This window comes from Lepidochelys kempii, chromosome 2 (genome assembly GCF_965140265.1).
Source record: "Lepidochelys kempii isolate rLepKem1 chromosome 2, rLepKem1.hap2, whole genome shotgun sequence".
Classification (NCBI taxonomy): domain Eukaryota; kingdom Metazoa; phylum Chordata; order Testudines; family Cheloniidae; genus Lepidochelys; species Lepidochelys kempii.
Window position 1 is genome coordinate 167,185,611 of NC_133257.1, and position 25,912 is coordinate 167,211,522.

A 25,912-nucleotide genomic window follows, 5' to 3' on the forward strand; every position below is an offset into this window, starting at 1 on the left:
TGAGCTGGACAAGAATTTAAAAATGGGTTTATTTTGGTTTTGCTGAAGCCTGAAAGATGTGTTCCTCAATTTTAAAAGGCAGTTTTGCTACCTGCTAGGCTTTTTTACTTTAGAAAAATCAGAATTCTCAAATCCTGTTTTGTTAAGGTCTTTCAGCCCTCAATTGAAGTAGTTGGGTGTGTTGAACTTTTAACAAAACACATTCTCATCTAAATGTTAGGCTTTTGAGCTCAATAGGCATTAACAATGACAAGCAGGTTCAAATAAGTCACTTCCACTCTCAGTAACTCAAGCCTGGTCTTCACTAGAAACTTAGGCCTGGTCTGCACTATGGGGTTAGGTCGAATTTAGCCCCATTAGGTCGATTTAAAAATGACTGCGTCCAGACAACCAACCCCGTTCCATCAACCTAAAGGGCTCTTAAAATTGACTTCTGTACTCCTCCCCCACGAGGGGAGTAGCGCTAAAATCGAGCTTGCCTGGTCAAGTTTGGGGTAGTGTGGACGCAAAATTGACGGTATTGGCCTCCAGGAGCTATCCTAGAGTGTTCCATTGTGACTGCTCTGGAGAGCACTTTGAACTCTGATGCACTAGCCAGGTACACAGGAAAAGCCACGGGAACTTTTGAATTTCATTTCCTGTTTGGTCAGCATGGCGAACTCAGCAGCACAGGTGACTGCAGTCCCCTCAGAATCGTACAGTGTAGAATGTTTCTACGCTCCCCCTATCATCTCCGTCCCTGAGGTTATCGCAGATTAGAAGGCGAAAAAACACTCATGATCACATGTTTTCAGAGTTCATTCAGTCCTCCCGCACTGATGGGGCACAGCTTAATGCATGGAGGCATTCAGTGGGCAGAGGCCAGGAAAGAATTAAGTGAGCGCGAAGAGCGAAGGCAGGATGCGATGCTGAGGCTAATGAGGGATCAAACTGACATGATGAAGTGTCTTTTGGAGCTGCAGGAAAACCAACAAGAGCACAGACCCCTGCTGCATCCACTGTATAATCGCCTACCCTCCTTCCCATGATCCATAGCCTCCTCACCCAGATGCCCAAGAACGTGGGGCAGGGGGGGTGGAGAGGCTCCGGGCACCTAGCCACTCCACTCCAGAGGATGGCCCAAGCAACAGAAGGCTGTGATTCAAACAGTTTGATCTTTAGTGTGGCTACAATAAGCAATGTGGCCTTATCCTTCCCTCCTCCCCCACCCCACCCCACCCGGGCTACCTTGTCCATTATCTCATTTTTTTTAATTAATAAAGAAAGAATGCATGGTTTCAAAACAATAGATACTTCATTTCAAAGGGGGGAGGGTGGTTGGCTTACAGGGAATTAAAATCAACAAAGGGGGTGGGTTTGCATCAAGGAGAATCATGCACAACTGTCACACTGAAGCCTGGCCAGTCATGAAACTGGTTTTCAAAGCCTCTCTGATGTGCAGCGCGCCTTGCTGTGCTCTTCTAATCGCCCTAGTATCTGGCTGCTCAAAATCGGATGCCAGGCGATTTGCGTCAACCTCCCACCCCACCATAAACGTCTCCCCCTTACTCTCTCAGATGATATGGAGCATACAGCAAGCAGCAGTAACAATGGGAATGTTCGCAAAAAGAAAAGGAGTACTTGTGGCACCTTAGAGACTAACCAATTTATTTGAGCATGAGCTTTCGTGAGCTACAGCTCACTTCATCGGATGCAGGGAATGTTGAATGGTAATGTTGGTTGCGCTGAGGTCTGACCTAGTCAGCAAACAGCGCCAGCGAGCTTTTAAACATCCAAAGGCACATTCTACCACCAGTCTGCACTTGCTCAGCCTATAGTTGAACTGCTCCTTACTACTGTCCAGGCTTCATGAACCATGGGAACAAGGGGTAGGCTGGGGTAGGTGTGACCGCGTGGTGCTGCTGGCTGGGAGAGCAGCCTGAAGCAGAAGCCTCCAGCTCGCATGATATTCCAGGCAGGACTGAATCTCCATGAAACGAAACTTAAAGAAGAGAATGACCTGGAGTCTCTGGCTCCATTCGGTGCTCTAAGAGGAGAATAGCCATGTCTATCCAAGTGCCCCGATCGACCTCACCGAGGTCTGCAAGGAGCACCCAGGAGACGTACAACAACTATCAGTCCTCCTGCACAGTCTGCCGCGAAGGCAAGGAGCTGCTGCTGTCTAGCAATGCAGTATCGCATCTGCCAGCAGCACCCAGGAGATGTACGGTGACGGTGAGCTGAGTGGGCTCCATGCTTGCCGTGGTATGGCGTCTGCATGGGTAACCCAGGAAAAAAGGCATGAAACAATTGTTTGCTGTTGCTTTCATGGAAGGAGGGAGGGGGGCCTGATGACATGTACCCAAACCACCCGCGATAATGTTTTTGCCCCATCAGGCATTGGGAGCTTAACCCAGAATTCCAATGGGCAGCGGAGACTGTGGGAACTGTGGGATAGCTACCCACAGTGCACCACTCTGTAAGTCGCTGCTAGCCATGGTAGTGAGGAGGCACTCCGCCACCTTAATGCGCTTAGCGTAGACATACGCAATCGACTGTATGAAATCGGTTTCTAAAAATCGACTTCTGTAAAATCGACCTTATTTCGTAGTGTAGACATACCCTTAAGTCGGTTTAACTATGTCAGTCAGAGTGTGGAAAAATCTACACTCCTGAGCGGTGTTGTTAAAATGACCTAAGTCCTTGTGTAAACAGATGTAGACTGTCTCCCAGAGAGTTGGATTACCTATACTGAAAGGAAAACCCCTCCCGTCAGTGTAGAAGGTGTCTATACTGAAGTGCTGCAGTGGTGCGGCTCAGCTGTGGCACTGTGGCATTTTAAGTATAGACAAGCCTTTAGACTTTTCTTCGTTTGAATCTGTGATGTCCATGAACCTGCTAGTTCTGCAGACATCTCTCCATGCCTCCAGGAAAACCAGAGTGGACAAGATCAGAATTTCTATTAGTGCAACATAAAAAACAAAGGGAGGAAAAGCAACAAACCCCCAATCTTTCTTTATACAGAAAGAAGTAAAAAAAAAAAAAAAAAAAAGGCGGGTGGGGGAGGGGGGTTGGGAGGAAGGCACAAATCCACTATTTGCTTTCTTTTCTAGTTGTTTTTTATAATGAAGGGCCCAGTCCTGCTTCTTTTGAAGTCAGTGGGATTTCAGTTCCTTAGGAGGAAGGATGCACCAAGAATTTGGAGTCTAGTTAAATCCCCTCCAGCAGAGAGTCTTCTCACAACCTCCTCAGGGACTCTTTGATTTTCCTTCCACATAATAAATTCTTTCTTGAAAGACCCCTCCATCTCAATAGCCTCCTGTTTTCTTATTGACTCCCTCAGAGCAAGCATGGATTCCAGGATCCTGCCTTAATCCACTGTAGCATGCAGGGTACTGTATACCGGCGGTGGCCAAACTGTGGCTCATGAGCCATATGTGGCTCTTTTACAATTAAAGTGTGGCTCCCAAGCCCCCTGCCCCCTCCTCCTTTCTCCACCTACTAGACTTCGGGGGGGTGGAGCTCAGGGCCTCTTCTGCCTTGCAGTGGGGTGGTTGGGTAGGGGCTTCTGTTCAGTGGGGAGGGGGGGTCTTGGGGCTTCAGCCCTGTGGGGCACACCTGCCGGGGCTTGGGGCTTCAACAGGAGTGGGGATGAAGCCCTGAGCCCCAGCTCTCTGCAGGTGTTTCCTGGCTCTTAAACTTCTGAAGATTGTTGTATGCAACTCGGAGGGCTAGTAAGTTTGACCACCCCTGCTATATACTAATAGATTAGGAGCAGCTTTAGAAGAGGACTTGACTTGTGCCTGGGCAAACGCTTATGCTCCTGCAGCATCCCATAAAAGTGCAGCAGACTCCTTCTGGCCATAACAGTCCACCTATATGTATCCACTTGCATGTAGTGGACAGCTACCACAATTCCATCTTACGTTAATAGGAGCTGTGACTGTTCAGCCTCTGAAAAACCAGAATCAGAGGTCCCACACTGGCCAACCAAAAATGGAGGCATCCAATATTAATGGGCTCTTTTGAAAATCTCACCCTAGATAAGCATGTAGCCTTCTTATTAACAGACCATTCCATCGTGACGGGGGTAAGGATGGTGATGCAGCATCAGAGCGTAAGTCATTAATAACATACACTGATAAGAGTGCGTTTATGAAAGAACTTGCATATATACAGCTCATTTTTAATAAGTGCAAACTTATACTGGAAAGTTTGTACTGTGCATACACAGCAGCCAATTTTAGAATTTTTTTAACTTTATTAACTTTTGCCTAGCTGCAGTATTGCCAAACCCAAGCATTCCAAAATCACGAGACTGGCTTAAAAATCATGAGATATTTAAAAAATAATAAATTTGGGGACTCATTTTCTTTGCCACCGTGTTTCTGAGCCTTTAGGGTGCACTTGGGTCAAATTTTTAAGCTTTTCTCTACAACTATGAGAGCTGAAACCTTTTGGTATTCCACTTGGTTCTCCTCAAGTTTGACTTGCAACATTTCTGTGATTTACAATCCTGGTTTTATGACACCCACTGGGGATGGGGATGAGATTACTCATGACCTATGCAGGATTCCAAACTACTTTCTCTCTCTAATGTTCATAAACTAGGGACAAAAGAAAAACACCATTCTTGGCTGTGATTTTCAAAGGAGCTTAAAGGAATCCCGGTCCTGATTCTTGTCTTCATTACCTGGGTCAGTGGCTACAGTCTCTGAGAAACCAGACACTTTATAAATCAAGCATGAAAAATATATTTAAAAAATGCAGTTAACAGTTCTTTCCTGTCGCTAACACTGAAGATTTGTGTGTATAAAATTTGTGTGGTTTGTGTGTATAAAAATGTCTTCTGTATTTTCCACAGTATGCATCCGATGAAGTGAGCTGTAGCTCACGAAAGCTTATGCTCAAATTGGTTAGTCTCTAAGGTGCCACAAGTACTCCTTTTCTTTTTGCAAATACATAACACAGTTACTCTGAAAACTGAAGATAATCAATTTCTATCCTTTACAGTGTTCTTTCTCAAATCAGAATTCTCTTACCTTCCATTCTCAAGGTTTCAATCCAAGACTTGATTCGCTGCTTGATTTTCTGCTCCCCATGCACTTAGATTCATTCTGATTTGCACACACTTTACACTTAGGGCTAGATTGTAAGTTTTACACAAAGCCCTACGCAAGGAAGCCGGGACCACAGGGCTGCTTATTGCTTTACTCTGCAGGCTATTGTGAAGGGGTTGTAGGGCCACAGCTCAGTTTCTCCCCATCCCTCTCTTGGCCAGTCTGCTCATTGGAATCAGCAAAGATGAGTGGTACTTACTCACAGAGACAGATGTTGTGCTTGTCCCTTGCAAGCTCCCCTACCCCTGTGCGCCCAGGAGAATCAGTGGCAATGTGATCCTTGTTCTTCAGTATCCATTTTCTACTAGCTCATCTTTTCCTTCCTTGTGCGGTATAATTCCTGCATTTGTTTGTTTTTTCTGCTGTTCCTAGGTCTCTCTGTTCATATGTTTCTCTCGCCTTGGCTATACTAGGGAGATCTTGCAAACTAGTCAATGTTTCTTAAAAAAATAAAAAGTCCAATGCAGCTGTACTAATTGAATGTCCTGGTCTTGCCCAGATTTGGCACTTTGATTTGACACAATTATGCCTTGTTTTGTTTGTTTTCCCATGTTGGTGTAGGCTGCTTGTTTGTATTGCAGACAAAAGATCGTTTGAGAATGGATGGTAACTATGGGGATGAGGATGGTTTTAATTCTGCAACTGCTAGTGAAAGGAGCTCAGATGTAAGTACTAACATGGCTTCTAGATGCTCTTACAGCTTCTGCCTCCTTAGACTGTTCGGATCAGCAGACACTATTCCAGCTGCTTGACTAAAAACAGTAGCAGTAGTGCGCTTGATCGTGTGGTTGCCCCAATACTTGGATGTCTTAACACACAGTTCAGGCTTTTCTGACCACCTGAAATGCAACATGGTGTCTTCAAATAAAACTCGCTCTGACTTCAGCGTAGCCAGGATTTCACCCAAGGACTTTAATGCTGAACTGTGTACAAATAATAAGTTTCATTCGTGGCCTGGTGCACTCCTTTTTGGTGCATCAGTGTGGCTCCAAATACTTTCATAAATGATTTTTTGCTTTTCTTTTTAACATTAGAAATATCAGGTCCTCTTTCTGATGGATGACTGTGGCAAGATTTTTGGAGAACCTAGACACTAACTGATTATACCAGATATCAGACACGATGCTCCCTGCTGTCTTTCTTCACCTTATAATCTATGAACTAATTATTAATCACAATAATTACCTTTTTGTTGGAGCACTTTTCAAAATCTTTGGAAGACCATATTGGTGACATCTCAGGTCACTGAAACATGAGCCTGAGCTCACACAGCCCCTTAGTGAGACAGGAAGGAGTGTCTGGGGAGGTTATGTTGAGGCTGAAACCATGCAGCTCAGTGTCTAAGAGGAAGGGGTGGGAAGAAAATGTCAGATAATTGAGGCAGAAGAAATGATAGAGCAATTCTGAAATGGGGACAGTCGTGAAAAAGAGGCCAAGACTGGAGGAATGGATGGAGCACGTGTGGCAGGAGTGGATGGATGTTAGGTTTGAACACTGTAGTTCAGTAAGTCCAGAGAGAGTTTTCACGATCACAGGGGGCAGGTACAGAAAAGGTAATGATGGTGCTACAGGATAGGTGGGGTATAGGCCATGTCTTCACTTCAAAAAGGGTATGTAAAGTCCTCGTGGAGGCAAGGAATAGATGGGTTTTATGGATGTAACTAGTCAAAGTACACCACTGGTAAGGGTATAGACTTGACTTCAACGAGCTACATCTGGACAACACCTATTTGTGTCTTGTCTACTCAAGAATTTTACATTGAGACCACTATCTGACTATAAAACACACTTTTTTGCAATAAAGACCTAGCCATAGTCCCTTCATTTACACTTTGTGCTGTCCCTTGGCCTACATCCTTACATTTCTTTTTGTAGGTAATGTGACTGATCAAATCACAGTTTATGACACTGGAAGAAAAGAACAGTTTTAAAAATTACCCCAACCACTAACTATTTCTTTTAAAATCACAATATAACTTCACGCACAAACAAATCTTAAAATCAGAGGTAATGTGCCAATGTTCAATAACTGGAACGTTTTTAGATCAAGTGATTGATCCTTTATTGTTTTTCCTCCAAAGAGCAATTAATCTTCAAGTACAACGTGGGTATTGTTCACTGCTTCACGCTTTTGCAGCTAGCTTTCTATGTTACTTGCTATGATTCTTATCCTGATAAAATTTATGCACATGCTTAAAATATAAGTATGAGAGTTGTTTCTCAGAAAGTTCATGTAATGAGAAGCATAAGGAGTCTGCTCAGCAGTATTGCATCTCTATTCTAAGGTACGAATCTGAAACCAGTTGGAAAACCTTCAGAAAAGAGCTGCAATAACTTGTGGTCTGGAAACATGTCCTTTATAGTGTGCCTTCGCTAGATAAAAAAGGTGATAACTAAAACAAGGTAAAATCTTAGTGGAGACAAGGCAGTTTGTAGTTTTAACAAGAGTTAGCAGATTGAGCTATACCCTTTAACTCAAATTGTTCACAGATGAAAGCTACAAACGGTCTCGTCTTCTTTAGGGTGTCACCACTTGAAAGGTAACACAAGTAAAGAACACATCTTTTTACCTGCTGAAGACCTGGCATTATAACCTAAACTCAAATTACTTAACTTGACAAAGAGAAGGTTATGAAATGACTTTACCATGATCTACATGTCCTTACGTGGAGAGAATACTTCCAATAGTAAGGGGATTTTTAATCTAGCATAAAGTCATAACAAAATCTGATTGCTGGAGGCTGAAGTGAGAAAAATTTTCACTAGAAATAGAGTGCGAATGTTTTATACTAAAGATAATTAATCATTGGAACAAGGTATTTAGGGGTTGTGGTGGATTCTCCATAATTTGATATCTTTAAATAGCAATTGGATGCTTTTCTAAAAGATATGCTGTAGCTCAACCAGGGCTTGACACAGGAACTACTTGATGAAACTGTACAGCCTGTGTTATGAAGCAGGTCACACTAGAGATCAAAATGGTCCCTCTGGCAATAATATCTATGAACATCCAACATCAGTAAACTGCAGGTATTTATTTATTTTTTTTTATGTAAAGGAGACAGAATTAGCTATCATCATGTTTAGGCCCGAGAGCTGATGTGTATTGGATCACATTGCATTTTTGTTTATATTATTTTCTATTTTGTGTTCTTGTTAAAAGAAAAGGAGTACTTGTAGCACCTTAGAGACTAACCAATTTATTTGAGCATGAGCTTTCGTGAGCTACAGCTCACTTCATCGGATGCATAAAGTGGAAAATGCAGTGAGGATGTTTTATACACACAGACCATGGAAAAAATGGGTGTTTATCACTTCAAAAGGTTTTCTCTCCCCCCACCCCACTCTCCTGCTGGTAATAGCTTATCTAAAGTGATCACTCTCCTTACATTGTGTATGATAATCAAGGTGGGCCATTTCCAGCACAAATCCAGGGTTTAACAAGAACGTCTGAGGAACAGTGCGTGAGGGGGGGAGTAGGAAAAAACAAGTGGAAATAGGTTACCTTGCATAATGACTTAGCCACTCCCAGTCTCTATTCAAGCCTAAGTTAATTATATCCAATTTGCAAATGAATTCCAATTCAGCAATCTCTCGCTGGAGTCTGGTTTTGAAGTTTTTCTGTTGTAATATCGCAACTTTCATGTCTGTAATCGCGTGACCAGAGAGATTGAAATGTTCTCCGACTGGTTTATGAATGTTACAATTCTTGACATCTGATTTGTGTCCATTTATTCTTTTACGTAGAGACTTTCCAGTTTGACCAATGTACATGGCAGAGGGGCATTGCTGGCACATGATGGCATATATCACATTGGTAGATGTGCAGGTAAACAAGCCTCCGATAGTGTGGCTGATGTAATTAGGCCCTGTGATGGTGTCCCCTGAATAGACATGTGGGCACAGTTGGCAACGGGCTTTGTTGCAAGGATAGGTTCCTGGGTTAGTGGTTCTGTTGTGTGGTATGTAGTTGCTGGTGAGTATTTGCTTCAGGTTGGGGGGCTGTCTGTAGGCAAGGACTGGCCTGTCTCCCAAGATTTGTGAGAGTGTTGGGTCATCCTTCAGGATAGGTTGTAGATCCTTGATAATGCGTTGGAGAGGTTTTAGTTGGGGGCTGAAGGTGACGGCTAGTGGCGTTCTGTTATTTTCTTTGTTAGGTCTGTCCTGTAGTAGGTGATTTTTGGGTACTCTTCTGGATCTGTCAGTCTGTTTCTGCACTTCAGCAGGTGGGTATTGTAGTTGTAAGAATGCTTGATAGAGATCTTGTAAGTGTTTGTCTGAGGGGTTGGAGCAAATGCGGTTGTATCGTAGAGCTTGGCTGTAGACAATGGATCGTGTGGTGTGGTCTGGGTGAAAGCTAGAGGCATGTAGGTAGGAATAGCGGTCAGTAGGTTTCCGGGATAGGGTGGTGTTTATGTGGCCATCGCTTATTAGCACTGTAATGTCCAGGAAGTGGATCTCTTGTGTGGACTGGTCCAGGCTGAGGTTGATGGTGGGATGGAAATTGTTGAAATCATGGTGGAGTTCCTCAAGGGCTTCTTTTCCATCGGTCCAGATGATGATGATGTCATCAGTGTAGCGCAAGTAGAGTAGGGGCATTAGGGGACGAGAGCTGAGGAAGCATTGTTCTAAGTCAGCCATAAAAATGTTGGCATACTGTGGGGCCATGCGGGTACCCATAGCAGTGCTGCTGATTTGAAGGTATACATTGTCCCCAAATGTGAAATAGTTATGGGTGAGGACAAAGTCACAAAGTTCAGCCACCAGGTTTGCCATGACATTATCGCGTATACTGTTCCTAACGGCTTGTAGTCCATCTTTGTGTGGAATGTTGGTGTAGAGGGCTTCTACATCCATAGTGGCCAGGATGGTGTTTTCAGGAAGATCACCGATGGATTGTAGTTTCCTTAGGAAGTCAGTGGTGTCTCGAAGATATCTGGGAGTGCTGGTAGCGTAGGGCCTGAGGAGGGAGTCTACATAGCCAGACAGTCCTGCTGTCAGGGTGCCAATGCCTGAGATGCTGGGGCGCCCAGGATTTCCAGGTTTATGGATCTTGGGTAGTAGATAGAATATCCCAGGTCGGGGTTCCAGGGGTGTGTCTGTGTGGATTTGTTCTTGTGCTTTTTCAGGGAGTTTCTTGAGCAAATGGTGTAGTTTCTTTTGGTAACCCTCAGTGGGATCAGAGAGTAATGGCTTGTAGAAAGTGGTATCGGACAGCTGCCGAGCAGCCTCTTGTTCATATTCCGACCTATTCATGATGACAACAGCACCTCCTTTGTCAGCCTTTTTGATTATGATGTCAGAGTTGTTTCTGAGGCTGTGGATGGCATTGTGTTCTGCACGGCTGAGGTTGTGGTGCAAGTGATGCTGCTTTTCCACAATTTCAGCCCGTGCACGTCGGCGGAAGTACTCTATGTAGAAGTCCTCAGCCATTCTTGTTAAACCCTGGATTTGTGCTGGAAATGGTCCACCTTGATTATCATACACATTGTAAGGAGAGTGATCACTTTAGATAAGCTATTACCAGCAGGAGAGTGGGGTGGGGGAAGAGAAAACCTTTTGAAGTGATAAACACCCATTTTTTCATGGTCTGTGTGTATAAAACATCCTCACTGCATTTTCCACTTTATGCATCCGATGAAGTGAGCTGTAGCTCACGAAAGCTTATGCTCAAATAAATTGGTTAGTCTCTAAGGTGCCACAAGTCCTCCTTTTCTTTTTGCGAATACAGACTAACACGGCTGCTACTCTGAAACGTGTTCTTGTTAGTCACTCATAATTTTTCAAGTATACATACTTGGTGGGAACGGGACTTGATTAATATGTGTTAGTTTTGATTATGATTAATATTGTTTTATCGTAGCTTTTAAACTCTAGATTCCAATAATACATTTATTTCTAACTCAATCGTTGCATAGAATGTAACACCAGACATCTGATAGAAAACTAAATCTCGTCTTGGGATAGTTGAGAGTAGACATATATAGCTTTGCTAAGTATATATGACCACAAACTCTGGTTTCTTTATTTTTTTTAAATTACTCTCCTTTCAAATGAATGATTTATGAAGGAAACAGGATGGCAGGATTAAAAGGCTGTGATAATACACACGTTTAGGAAAAAGTAAGATTTGGTTTTTAAACATTGCGAAAGTCCTCTTAAGTATAGCTTACCTTTTATTTTATAGTAATTATTTTAATTACTATTTGTAAAGAATAATAGTTGAGCATAGTTGGTATTATTTGTGACCTGCAGATGTAAGAAGGGCCACTCCAGATCCGTACATGGCAGAGGAACTGCTAGGTGCTTAAGAAAGTGGAGTTAATGACTCCATACTTGACACTTTTCCCTGTGAGTCAGTGTCCACCCCACCGTGGCACTGAGTAACCATCATCAAAAACAGGGAGGAGGAGGATCCGGGGAACTACAGGCCAATCAGCCTCACTTCAGTCCCTGGAAAAAATCATGGAGCAGGTCTTCAAGGAATCCATTTTGAAGCACTTCGAGGAGACGAAAGTGATCAGGAACAGTTAGCATGGATTCAGAAAGGGCAAGTCATGCCTGACTAACCTAATTGCCTTCTATGATGAGATAACTGTCTCTGTGGATGAGGGGAAAGCAGTGGACATGTTATTCCTTGACTTTAGCAAAGCTTTTGATACGGTCTCCCACAGTATTCTTGCCAGCAAGTTAAAGATGTATGAGCTGGATGAATGGACTATAAGGTGGATAGAAAGCTGGCTAGATTGTCAGGCTCAATGGGTAGTGATCAATGGCTCCATGTCTAGTTGGCAGCCAGTATCAAGCGGAGTGCCCCAAGGGTCAGTCCTGGGGCCTGTTTTGTTCAATACCTTCATTAATGATCTGGAGGATGGTGTGGATTGCACCCTCAGCAAGTTTGCAGATGACACTAAACTGGGAGGAGTGGTAGATATGCTGGAGGATAGGGATAGGCTATAGAGGGCCCTAGACAAATTAGAGGATTGGGCCAAAAGAAATCTGATGAGGTTCAACAAGGACAAGTGCAGAGTCCTGCACTTAGGATGGAAGAATCCCATGCACTGCCACAAACTAGGGACTGAGTGGCTAGGTAGCAGTTCTGTAGAAAAGGACCTAGGGGTTACAGTGGATGAGAAGCTGGATATGAGTCAGCAGTGTGCCCTTGTTGCCAAGAAGGCTAACGGCATTTTGGGCTGTATAATTAGAAGCATTGCCAGCAGTTCAAGGGACGTGATCATTCCCCTCTATTCGACATTGGTGAGGCCTCATCTGGAGTACTGTGTCCCATTTTGAGTCCCACACTACAAGAAGGATGTGGAAAAACTGGAAAAAGCCCAACGGAGGGCAACAAAAATGATAAGGGGGCTGGATCACATGACTTAGGAGGAGCGGCTGAGGGAACTGGGATTGTTTAGTCTGCAGAAGAGAAGAATGAGGGGGGATTTGATAGTTGCTTTCAACTACCTGAAAGGGGGTTCCAAAGAGGATGGATCTAGACTGTTCTCAGTGGTACCAGATGACAGAACAAGGAGTAATGGTCTCACGTTGCAGTGGGAAAGGTTTAGGTTGCATATTAGGAAAAACTTTTTCTGTGGGAGGGTGGTAAAGCACTGGAGTGGGTTATCTAGGGAGGTGGTGGAATCTCCTTCCTTAGAGGTTTTTAAGGTCAGGCTAGACAAAGCCCTGGCTGGGATGATTTAGTTAGGGATTGGTCCTGCTTTGAGCAGGGGGTTGGACTAGATGACCTCCTGAGGTCCCTTCCACCCCTGATATTCTATGATTCAGTTGTAACATAAAACCAAGCTCATGATCACTTGCATTAAAGATTCCATTACGCTCTTTTTGTTTAAGAATAAGAGTATGAATTCTGGTGTCCTAGTCAAATTCCAGCTCAGCCAATTACAATCTACCTATTTACCTACCTACCTAAATTTCTGCATTTTTAATTGCTCTTTTATTTTATGTCCCAATTTACCATGTAGTGATGCCTTGTTGAACAGCTGCTCTTCCACACCACAGAAGTGGATGCATTTCAGTAGTCTGTGAAATGATTATAGCTCTGAAACCCTTATCATATTGAATAACAACTTACTACACGAATGCTCCCATTGAACTAAAGCTCTAGTTGAGATGAGTAAGGACATCAGAGTCGGCCCTAAATTAGAAAGATGTTTGGGATCCTATAGGCTGAGAAGTGTTATATAAATGGAAGATATTAATTTTCTCAAAATGTCCTCTGTTAGATGTTTTCTCTACTATAATTCCCTTTAAGACTCCCTTCAGAGTTATTTGCAATTTTGTGTCGGCCTCAAGGCATTTTGCATTGTCTCAGGGCATGGGTTTCAAATTTGGTGCTGAGCCACGAGGGTGAGCAGGTGCCAGAGCAAAGGCAAGCTGGTATATGCTCTGGATTTGCAAGGAGGGAATATCTTCCATGACTCTTCAGAGATTTCCTTCTGGGTGGCACGAGGAAAAGCAATGGTGTGCCCATGAGGGAGCTTTGTACAGCATTGGCTGCCAAAGAAAAGGTCATGGCAATATCATGCCTTTGAGGGGTGAGTGAGTGGAAAAGAGGGTTTGGAAGCTCCTGGTCAATGCCCTTTGAACAGCAGAACTCTATCTGCAACACTCATATGGTCCCCATTACTATAGTGTCTGAGCACCTCACACTCTTTAATGTGCTGATCCTCAGAATACTCCTGTGAAGTAGGGAAGTGTAATTATTTTACAGAGGGGAACTGAAGCACCGAGAGAGTGAGTGAGTTGGCTGTGGTCAAACAGGAAGTCTCAGGTAGAGCAGGAAATTGAACACAGCTCTCACAAGTCGTGGACCATCCATCCTCTCTCCACGTCAGTGGTCTCCAGTCTCTTTACTATCCTGATCTGTAGAATAAATGATAATTCTAGGGTATGAGAGCCAGGCAATATGGAGAAATGGAAGGCAACTCTACAAAATGAGAGGTAGTGGGAATTTATTCAAGCAAAGATTGTATATTCATTTTAGCAGTCAAACAGTATTCAGTGCCATGTTTATACAAATTTGTTTGGAGCCGTTAATACCACCACCAAGTAGTTAGTCATTGACAGGATAAGGGAAAATTATCTTTTAAACCAATGGGGGGAATCACAGACAAAATAAACAAGAAAGGACATGTATTGCTGGCATTAGTAAAAATAAGGGGAGATAAAGGAGGAGGAAAGTGTAATCTCACAGAGATACTGAATGTATACAAAGTAAGAGAAGAGAATTCTGCTTAATGGTCTACAGCACCCATCAAACACATAAGGCTTCATTATAAAAGTAAAAGATTCTATAGGAATAAAGTAAATATTCTAAATGAAACAGAAATATCTTCCTTAATTTCCTCTTTGTGAGCTGGAACTGTCAGCTCTGTGCAGGACTAAAAATAGACATGCATGGGCCTAATATGATGTTTTGTAAAGTGAACAAAAATTACTGAAAAGTATACACACACACACGCGCGTGCACACACGTATTTACATACAGACAAACACGGTAGTCAAAAGTCACAATACATTTGGAACAGTTTGCTATGCTTCTCTTTCTATTCCAGTGGTTCTCAACCAGGGGTCTGTGTACTCCTGGGGGTACACAGAGATCTTCCAGGGAGTACATCAACTCATCTAAGATAGGTTTCAGAGTAGCAGCCATGTCAGTCTGTATTCGCAAAAAGAAAAGGAGTACTTGTGGCACCTTAAAGACTAACCAATTTATTTGAGCATAAGCTTTCGTGAGCTACAGCTCACTTCATTGGATGCATAAAGTGGAAAATGCAGTGAGGATGTTTTATACACACAGACCATTTCATCTAAGATATTTGCCTAGTTTTACAACAGGCTACATAAAAAGCACTAGTGAAGTCCATACAAACTAAAATGACTTGTTTATACTGCTCTGTATTCTATACACTGAAATGTAAGTACCTTATTTATATTCCAGTTGATTCATGTTATAATTATATGGTAAAAATGAGAAAGTAAGCAATTTTTCAGTAATGGTATGCTGTGACACTTCTGTATTTTTATGTCTGATTTTGTGGGCAAGTGGTTTTTAAGTGAGGTGAAGCTTGGAGGTACACAAGACAAATCAGACTCCTGAAAGGGGTACAGTAGTCTGGAAAGGTTGAGAGCCACTTCTCTATTCAGAAGGATTATTGTCTTTCAATTGGAATTTAGACCAGCCTGACGAAATGGGAGTATAGAGTAATTTTCGCCACATGGTGTCACTATCCTCCAAAGAACAGCTAATCTAAATGAAACCTGATACTCCTACCAGCAAGAGCTAAAATTAGTTATGTTTATTTTGGAGGGTCCTAATAGTTACATAAATCACAAGGAAGAAACGTATCCCAAGTGCTGAATCACATATATCTCTAATGTGCAATTTGTTTATGTTATAAATCAGTTTGGAAAAAAATACTTAATAAAAGTGGAACCAGGCATTTTGTCAGAGGTTTTGAAGCTTCAGCACAAAATCTTATCGCACAACCACACACCTGTGGTTTAGGAAGATGATTTCAGAGAAATAATGTTCAGAGATTTCCTTCAGCACATATAGAGCAAGCTTTTTAAAATCTGGCCTTCCTTTGTATGCCTGAAGTTAGCCATTGTGAATAATCTGAGCCGACTAACCTTGTTATGATGCACAGTCTGATAGTTCTGTGTCTCAAATGACAAACGACATCCGCTAATATGAACTCACAGGTACAAAAAGTGAGGTCAGGTTAAGTCCAATCTGAAAATCAAACATATAATATTACTGATGTGCATTACAATGTTTTATATGTGCCAGTCTGTTGTTGTGTATTTGTATATGGTTATATCAGTATTCATACATTACAGTACAGCTCTAAGATATGAAGTAGGGTTGATTTGTAGTGGGAAAACTATTGCACTGGTGTTTGAAAAAGTAACCAATACTGGTATTTAATAGCTAATGCCACAGTTTGTGGACATTGGTAACCATTAGTGGTCACCTTTTAAAACTCAAGGGATGGAAGTTTTTCCTGTAAACAACAAATTCCAGAACATCTGCCAACCTTTTAAAAATATTTTTTGCTCTTAATACGCTGCAACTTCCGTAACCCTTGCTAAGGATTCTGTTGTTGTTCACTAGGACATGTGATTGTTTCAGCCAATAGCAAAGCTCTTGCAGTAATAATGGTGATCATGTTGTAAATAATTTTTTTTTCAATTTCTGAACCTCCCATTCTCTTTAAATTCTCTTTCTACTTTGACTGTTACTTCCTGATGCCCCCATCAGTGTTTAAACATTTTGTTTACTTTTTTTTGCATCAGTCTTACTTATAGGACATTCCCCTCCCCCCACACACAATTTTTCTTTAACAGAGTTTGTCTAACCAGCAGCAGAAGAGCCAGAAAAATTTTCACCAAAAGCTGCAGGAGATGGGAGTTGTCCCCATTTACCTAATGTTATGAGTGTCTGTATATATGTAAATAGTTAGTTATTTAACGGATAAGGTGCCAGTAGGTGGAGCTCAAGCATATGTACCCTAATTTCTGGGCTTTCCAGGACTAACAGTATGTTTGCACTGGAGCTGGAGGTATAATTTCCAGCTTGGTTAGACATATCAGCTCTAGCTCGGATTGAGGTAGTGTGTCAAAAATAGAAATGTGGCCGTGGTGGTGTGAGCAGCAGAATGGGCTAGCTGCCCAATTACCTACCTAAGATTTCAGATGGGATCGTACTCAGAGCAGATAGCCAATTGGGCCATCATCTCCCAGTCTTTTCCCCCGTGCACACTCAGTTCTGTGTCCCAGCCCCCTGCAAGTCCTGCTGTTGTGCCCTCTACAGCTGAACCGTGCAGCTTTCTCCTTCAGGCTGCCTGGGCCCAGCAAGAGGGCCCTTGAGAGTACGGGAGAGGCAATCTCCCTTCTGTCATTTCAGGTGCCCAGACACCCCACAACAGCTCCAGTTACAGGGAAGGTGCTGCCCAGCTCCAGACTGGAGCACGCCCCGTACACATGGAATCATCTGGGAACGTAGCTGCTGAAATCTAAACATCTCTGCTGAGCACATGCAAACTGTGGTTTTTCAAAGGTTTGTAATTTGGCCAAATTTAGATGGATTTTCATAGGGACAGCAAAAGGCACATCGCCGCAAAAGGCCACCACTCTCCCATTTTAAGTCCTTGCTCCAAAACATGGAGGTGCTACAGCTTTTCTTAGACTAGGTTGCCAGAATTCTTTTAACATGGGCAAAACAACATATTTTTCCGTGGCCCCATTTGCAGAATCAGCTGAATTGTTTTGGCTGAAATTTTCCTAAATAATTCAGCCTGATGGAAAGCCATGGCAAACTTCAACCCCAACAATTAGCTTCACACAGTTTATAAGTGACTGAAAACAGGGTCTTATTTTGGGAAATGTACAGCAAACTTAATAGCAAATGGTACTATCAGCCCTGTCTTTAATGCAGTGTTGCCAATTCCAACCTTCAAAAATAATTTGTCTGGCCTGCCCCCGAAATCAGAAGAATAGCTAAAAAACCATGAGATTTAAAAACAATAATGTAGGGGTTCTTTTTCCTTTACCTTCTGATTTTTGAGCATTACGGTACATTCAGGTCACATTTTCAAGGTTTTCTCTGCAATCATGGCTGCTTGAAGCTTTTTTTTTTTTTAAATGACAGGTGAGATTCCCTTATAGTAATTTGCCTCCAGGAGCTGGCTCTTTAAGTAAAACATCAAATACTGCAATGCTCAGGATAAAATCATGAGAGTTGGCAACACTGTGCATTGGTTTCCTACACAGTAGAATCTGAGTCCACCTGTTCATTGTTCCCTGACTTGTAATTTATGGATGGAATGCCAGATTGCCTCTGGACACTAGGAGATTTAATATCTTTCCATTTAGTTGTTGCTGTTCAAGAAGCATTTCAGCAAAAGCTGCTCCTGCAGTGATTTTTAATTCAAGTGATTTTAAAGTAAAGACCCTGCGGTGGTATTTTCAGGTGAAGAAGAGGAGAAAGGAGGGAAGGGAAATGGAAAAGACTAAGTGTCCGATTCACTATTGTTCCAGCTTTTCACTGAAATCAGTGACGTTGAGTCAGTGCAAAGCTGAAGTAAAGCAGGAGCAAATCAGACCCATGCTTTTTGGCTGAATTTGTGTGTGTCTGGCTATTCTATATTTTATAAAAAAAAAAAACAAAAAAAAACAGAAAGACAAAGTGATTAATTCCATTTGATAGTTTCTGGTGCCATCTCAATCTATTCAAATGCTGCTTCTGTGGTATATGACATATGCCATTAAGGGGTTCCTGGCAAAGAGGCTTGTAATTCACATTTGCTTATAATTAATTCAGCATACAGTGCTCAGTGCAATTGGCCAAAGTATAGTAGTGTTGGAAATAACACATTTAAAGACAAGTGTACTTTAGGGTTAGGGTTTGTGATTGATTTTCTACTATTTAATATATAGTTTCATTAAAAAAGATTTCTTGTATTTCTGTGTATGTAAGATACAGTCTATGTTTGTCTATCTTATATTTTCCTTCTAAGGCTTAAAGTTCCCAAATGTTACTACTGGTAATGAACAAACTTGTGTGTATGTGTGCTCCTGCCCTTTACTGGATGTAGTGAGAACTGTTTAATTGTGTGTCGTAGGCCATGTATTGCTAACATGTAATGGAGAGTCTCCTTTTCTTCAAGTAGTAAGGGCCTGTATCTTTGGAGCAGAAGACTCTGAGTCATAGCCACATGTTTATTATATTAGTGTAAAATAACCATAGGTGCTGGAACTACAAGTGCTGGGTGTGCTGCCGCACCCCCTGTCTTGAAGTGGTTTCCATCATATACAGGGTTTACAGTTTGGTTCAATGACTCTCAGCACCCCCGCTATACAAGTTGTTCCAGCACCCCTGGATAGAATTATGAGTATACAGAATTTAGATAAAATACCGTTTTTTCCTTTGCTGATTATATGAATTCTTTTTCATCCAAAGAGCTATAGCATAATGAAGCTAGAGCAAAAATACCATTTGGTTGTTTTCCAAACACTTGCATGGATAGCCCAGACTCGATTTCATTACAAATACTGGAGAGCAATAACTTATATATTGTACATAAGATGATCTCATGAATTGGGCATAAATTTCACACTGTTCATTGGTAGCACTGAGCTACTTGGTAATGTGTGAAATTACGTGTTTCAGCAAACACAAGGCAGGGGAGAGAGGATTTGCTGACAGGACACAATGTATTTCACTTTGCGGGAGGAAGAAATGTTTGTCCAATTGAGCTTTAGAGCTGTGTTCTCTCTTTGATGCACAGGGGAGTTACGTAATTCTGACTGGGCCATATACTGTCTTCAGTCCTCCCTTTGACATCAATGGGAGCTGTTCACATGGATCAAGGGCAGTGTGACGTTAATGAGAATTATGTGAATACCTCCCATGTACCTCAGTGTGAGACTGGACTTTCTAGCATAAGGTAGCTCACAGCCTAAGTAGCCATTTGACAATTTTTTCTTAGTTTCTTGACCATCACCAAACTAGATTTTGTTGTTATTGTACCTGCAAACCTAACACTGACCTTGCCCTCACAGAGCAGAGTCAATGACTAAGGCTTTCGAAATGATTCAGGACTTTGTTCCTACTCCTAGCATTCTTAATTTAAATGAAGACATCCTGTACAACATTTTGTGAAAGGAAGGAGGAGAAATAGGAAATACTACACTGCCTGGAGGTGAATCTATACACATTTGATAGCATATTCTGATCCACCCAGGCTCACTTCCGTTTTTGAAATGTGCTTTCTCACAATAATTTGTGAGTATTATTTGTAACAATAATTCGTACTTGTATAGAACCTTTCAGCAAAGGATCTCAAAGCACTTCACAAACATCAGATTGCACAATAGTCATGTGAGGGAAGGAAGCATCAATCCCATTTTATAAATGGGGAAGCTGGAGGGGAGATAAGAAAAGTGGTGTGGTCAAGGCAAGTAACATAGGCAGTGGTCCTGGAAAGCACTTAAACAGCATCTTAATTTTAAGCATCTGAGTAGGCCCATTGACATATATTATTATTATTTATGTATGTATTGTGTTAGTGCCTAGGAGCCCGAGTCATGAGCCAGAACCCTATTGTGCTAGTTGCTGTACACAGAACAGAAAGACGGTCCCTGCCCCAAAAAGCTTAGAATCATATTCTTAAAGTTAAGCAGCCGCTTAAGTGCCTTGCTGACTCAGTATCATAATGAGCCAGAAATAGAACTCAGGTACCTGACTCCCAGTCTCCTGCTCTACCCACTTGCCAGCTCTCCCTGTCTTACACCCTGTAAAATTTTGTGTGGAGAGTTTTGTGCAAGATGTTTTTAAAACAATGTAAAATGTAAAGATTTTTCTCCAATTATAACAATTGTTCCTTAGTTTTTGTGCAGCACCACATACTTTCAGATACAGGGTTTGATTTTGATTTCCCTTATACTAGTGTGAACTTGGTGTAACTACACTGAAGTCAGTGGAGTCACTTCTCATTTATAATTGAATTAATTAAATCAGAATCAGGGCCACAGATTGCAACAGAGGTAGGGTGACCAGACAGCAAGTGTGAAAAATTGAGACGGGGTGGGGGGGTAATAGGAGCTTATATAAGAAAAAGACCCAAAAATCGGGACTCGCCCTATAAAACCGGGACATCTGGTCACCCTAAACAGAGGGCTTGCCTTGTAAAAATCTAATGGCAATGTATTTGGCACAAGGGGAAGGGGGGGGGGGGGGGAAAGCAAGAAACATTTCAAACTATTAATCAAGCAGCAAGCTTTTCTTGCCTTCAGTCTGGTAAATGTACAGATGAGAGATACTGTGCAGAGACTGTTTCTGTACAAACAGAGAAAACCCTTCAAATGTAAACATTTGAGCAGCTGGCATGGGAGATTAGCAAGACAGTAGTGGGTGGGGAATAATGGTGGATAGTGGTGCCATCTAAATTTAACTAATGCAAGGTAAGTACCTTGTTCTGGTACAAGGCGTATAGGTCAGAAAGGCTATATTAACTGAACCTAAAATTACTGACGATTACACAAGCCAGCACAAGTAATTAACTTGGCTTTTAAATTAGTATTCAATTAAAATTACCTCTCCTTTCAGAAGTCCCAAAATGGAAAAAAAATAGTAAAAGTCATTATGGGCAACCAGATTAGACTAATGACAAAACCCAGTACTTCTTAAAAATTGTATTTATGATTGTTAATGGTTTTGACATGTTCAATTTCTAATTTTGTCAGGTTGAATATTAAATGAACAGATAGCAACATACTGGAGCACCACACTGGTTAAGATTCAAAGGTTTTGATTACACCAGTTTTCAGTGTTTTCAGGTTTGATCAGTGTTTAAAATAATCCTCCGCTTTATTCTAACAATTGCAGAACCAGATTATGCATATGTGTATCTGGTCACGTTTTTCCTCGCAATTTGATCACATTTTACAAATAGCATTGAGCTGCAAATCAGTGTACAAGCTGTCAAATCCAGCTCAAGATATTTGCATGTGTTAATATTCAGACTCACTTGATCCATTTACAAAAAATGTGTCCCTGTGGCCAAATTCTGCCTTTTTTGTAGATGTACCTGCCTAACCTACTTCTAGATCTCTCTCTAGCTTATATGGGGATTGTTGCCTCACTGCCATTCCAGTGAGTAAAATTTCACACTTCCCTCCTCTGGAAAGGATTTTCTACCTCATATTATGCAGTCAGCCATAGGGAAGCCTTATTTTTTCCCCCATACATAATCATACTGTAGCTTATATCATACGGTTCTAGATCGTGGAGTCACTAGAAGTCCTGAGTAAAGGACTGCACATTGCTGCTCTTCCCCAGGAGCAGATCAGGGACCAAATTGTGAGACAAAGTAATAATTTGGTTCCTGACTCCCTTTCCATGTTGGCTGCAAGGTTCTGCATGAGAGGGAGAGTAGCATGCCCTCATTCAGGGGAATGATGGGGTGCTTTATGCTTCCTCACTCCTCTGGGCGGGTGTAAAAGTAGGCTCACAACTGAGCCCACTTTTTTATATACCATAGATGTTTCCTCACCAGTTATGAAGATACAGTGAGAGTCTCAAATTGGGCCTCCTTGAACAAAGTTAAATTAAAATGAAGGCAGTTGATCACATATAAAAAAGGGAAAGAGGAATATGCCCATTCTCTTGTTAAAGGAAGAGGTTTAACCTTTGTCATGAATTCAACAATGAAAATAGCAATAAAAGTGTTACTGACATAATGACATTCCAGGATTGTCACCTGTGTGTCACTCTGAAGCCTAGAATGTCAGCTGAGTCAGTGTGAAGTGATGGAAACATCTGCAAGAGTGGTTGAGAGCTCATTTTGTTTTAGAATATCGGGTTCAATCATCACTGGTATTCACTGTCTGTTACCATCCAATATTTATGTTCTCAGCCATTTGACTTGACAAAATACACCTGTGCGGTGTACAGCTACAGGAAGGCAGGTATCTCTGCCATACCAAGAGTCCTGCACCATTGTGATATCAGAGGTAACTCAACCAACCATCACCCTTACTATACATCTACTTTGCATGAAACAGTTTTGTTGGTTGTATGTTGACTGCACAGATGGTGGATTGCTTGGTCCAACCACCACATCCATTTGACACTAAGTACCCCAAACACACTTAGGCTTTAACTGCAGCACACATCCTTTATCCACCACCTACACAAATACACACAAAATCTTATAGCACAACACCAGTGACACAACTCACCACTAATCTGCCAGTACAACACAAACAGCAAGCACAAGAACCGCAAAGACAGACAGCCCCTCACACCACAACACACCCCTCTCATTCACCACCTGTAAAATCAGCACAACACACACACACTCTCCCACCCTTGCTCATACTTCACATAATTGGGTCTTCGCAGGGGTACATAAGAGGGGAAGGGCTCAGAAATGTCTCCTTTTCTCCCTGCCACCCCAAAATCTAGTCGTCCAGTCAGAGACTTATCCCTCCTGCACCCACCTCTGGGGCAGGCCATTGCAAAAGGAATGGTTACACACACACTTCTCTCTGTGCAGAGCTGGCTGTGGACAGAGAATTGACCAGCATAACACACCCACTCTTCCTGTAGACACTGGAGCTCCCCCATTGGCGTGGTTCCAAACTACCCCCAACACAGCTCTGTGGCGTAACAAGCCCAATGTGCCTGACCATTTTTAAGAGGTTTCACTATCTCCAGGTGTTTCCTTGGTAGGAATTAAATAGCAAAACCTGAAGTGATTATGTATACTGAAAGAATCAGAGCTTTTTGTTTTCCAGTTATAGGGCTTTTAGGGTTTTGTATTTGGTTTGGCAGTATTCAGTGGCTTACAGTGGAACCGTTGGCACAGTCAATTTACTGTGGCTATTGGAGGCCTGATACAAAGCTCATTGAAGTCAATGGAAAGGCTCCCATTAACTTCAGGGGCTTTGGATTTTAAGGCCCTTTTATCACCTTCCAGGAATTTCTAGAAAATCACCAGTGCTCCCTCCTGTTCAGTTCAGTGTAGTGAAGCCCCTGGCAGTTCTTGGCTTTCTTACCACCATGTTTGAAAACCTCAGGGCTTAATTTCTTGTCGGTGTGCTATTGACGCAGATGTGCCGCTCAGGTTGGTTAATTCTCATAATTTAAAAAGCACATGCAAATATTTTCCCATTGGAAGAACAGTAAACAAGTGGAGACGTGCAGAGGGAGATGAGTTATGTACAAGGGTAAAACAAGGAGTGGCTTTGATTGAAAATAATTTGCTGCAAGAATAAGTTTTTCTTCTATTATCATGGGAACTGCAGGAGAAAATTCCCACTGGTGCTGCCACTGCTTCAGATGCAGTGATGCTAGCACTAGTGGGTTCCCAAATATAGACAAGGATCCATGGACTTCCATGGTTTGTGTCAGTGAAACCCAGGACTGATACTGAAAATATATGTGGCACAGCACTCTGACTGCAAGTGCAAAAAGTGGGTGCAAAATGCTACCATCAGAGATAGGGAGTGGAGAACTGTGACTTGAAAGCATCGCATGCCTACCTTACACATGTGTAACTGACCTCACACGGTGCAAGGCAGCAGAGGATCAAGGCCCAAAAGACTCATGAGTGTGGAGCATTGACAGGTTGGGACTGTCAGTCCTAAAGTGACCATAATAACTTTTAGACCTGGAATGCCCTTTGTGGTTTCAGTAAGATACTGCATATTGGTAAATGCAGAGAGAGATCAGTGTGCAATGGTGTGTGTGTGTGAGATGAGAGAGGACTGAAGTAGGTGGAGCTACAGAAAAGCTGTACTTTGTCACCCAGCAATGTCCTATATTGGGGCAGGGGCTGCCCTTTTGTTTGTACAATGGCTAGAACAATGGGAAATCGATCCCTGATCGAGGCCTCTAGATGCTACCAGAATACAAATAATAAACAATGAGTGATATCCCTGTTTAAACAAAAATCAATATTGAAAGCTGTTTTAAAATAACAATGAGGATCAGGTTTAATCCTAACAGAGGAAGAACATTTGGAGGGAAATATGCTTCTTTACCCTTAACTCACCCTGATGTGCTCAGTTATTGCAGCTCAGATAGTCTTTACCTTCGAGTTTCAGGATATTGGTTTATTTTGTCTGCCAAATGGGATGACATAAGGACAGAGTGGAAGTCTTTGCTCTGAATTTCTTTGCTCTTGTGAGATTGTCATACCCTGAAATTAACATTATCATAGTCTCTTCAGTATTTAAATACACACATTTGCTATCCAAATTTAAAATTCCATTCAAAGGAGAAGTATCTGCCATGGCTGCTGACCCCAGGAATCATAGGTTTTTCCATCTCCCATTTTAAAATACTATTAGATCATGTATTGTGTCCATCTAACAGTGAAGTATTATTCCTTACAGAACATTGCTAGAACTGTGTATGTTCTTATTATGTATTTCTATTGTGGAAGCACCTAAAGAGCTCAGTCAAGGTTCAGGGCCCCATTGTACCAGCCATGACACAAGTAAATAATGCAGAGAAAATCCCTGTGCCAGAGAGCCTGTAATCTGGTTTAAAAGTTTCAATATAAAAAAGATATATTGGAATTGGAAAAGGTACAGAAAAGGGCAACAAAAATAATTAGGGATATGGAAGAGCTTCTATATGAGGGGAGATTAATAAGACTGGGACTGTTCATCTTGGAAAAGAGATGACTAAGGGGGTCTATGATATAGGTCTATAAAATCATGATTGATGTGGAGAAAGTAAATAAGGAAGTGTTATTTACTCCTTCTCATAAAACAAGAACTAGGGGTCACCAAATGAAATGAATAGGCAGCAGGTTTAAAACAAAAGGAAGTATTTTTTCATACAACACACAGTCCACCTGTGGAACTCTTTGCTACAGGATGTTGTGAAAGCCAAGACTATAACAGGGTTCAAAAAAGAGCTAGATAAATTCTTGGAGGATAGGTCCATCAATGGCTATTAGCCAGGATGGGCAGCGATGGTGTCCCTCACCTCTGTTTTCCAGAAGCTGGGAATGGGCAACAGGAGATGGATCACTTGATGATTACCTGTTCTGTTCATTCCTCGGAAGCACCTGGCATTGGCCACTGTCGGAAGACAGGATACTGGGCTAGATGGACCTTTGGTCTGACGTAACATGGCTGGTTTTATGTTCTTATGTTAATCAATATGAGTGCCTCTACTTCCCTGGAAAGACTACTCCACAGCTGCTAGCTAATAGTGTTAAGATGGCTTGGTGGTTGAAGCATCAGGGATAAAATCTTTATACTTCCTGGAA

The 25,912-nt window shown here is 42.0% G+C and overlaps 1 protein-coding gene across 6 annotated transcripts in view; it reads left to right on the forward strand.

Moving 5' to 3' along the window:
* COBL (cordon-bleu WH2 repeat protein) overlaps window positions 1–25,912 on the forward strand; it is a 233,717-nt gene that overhangs the window by 97,531 nt on the left and 110,274 nt on the right. For 4 of the 6 annotated variants that reach the window (XM_073332702.1, XM_073332705.1, XM_073332703.1 and 1 more), the window contains one exon: window positions 5,681–5,764. The exons of 1 other annotated variant lie outside the window; for it this stretch is intronic. In XM_073332702.1, coding sequence (XP_073188803.1) covers window positions 5,681–5,764 — 84 coding nt within the window. Of the gene's footprint in view, window positions 1–5,660; window positions 5,765–25,912 lie in introns of all 6 variants that reach the window. One more of the 6 variants, XM_073332707.1, reaches the window with a different exon arrangement.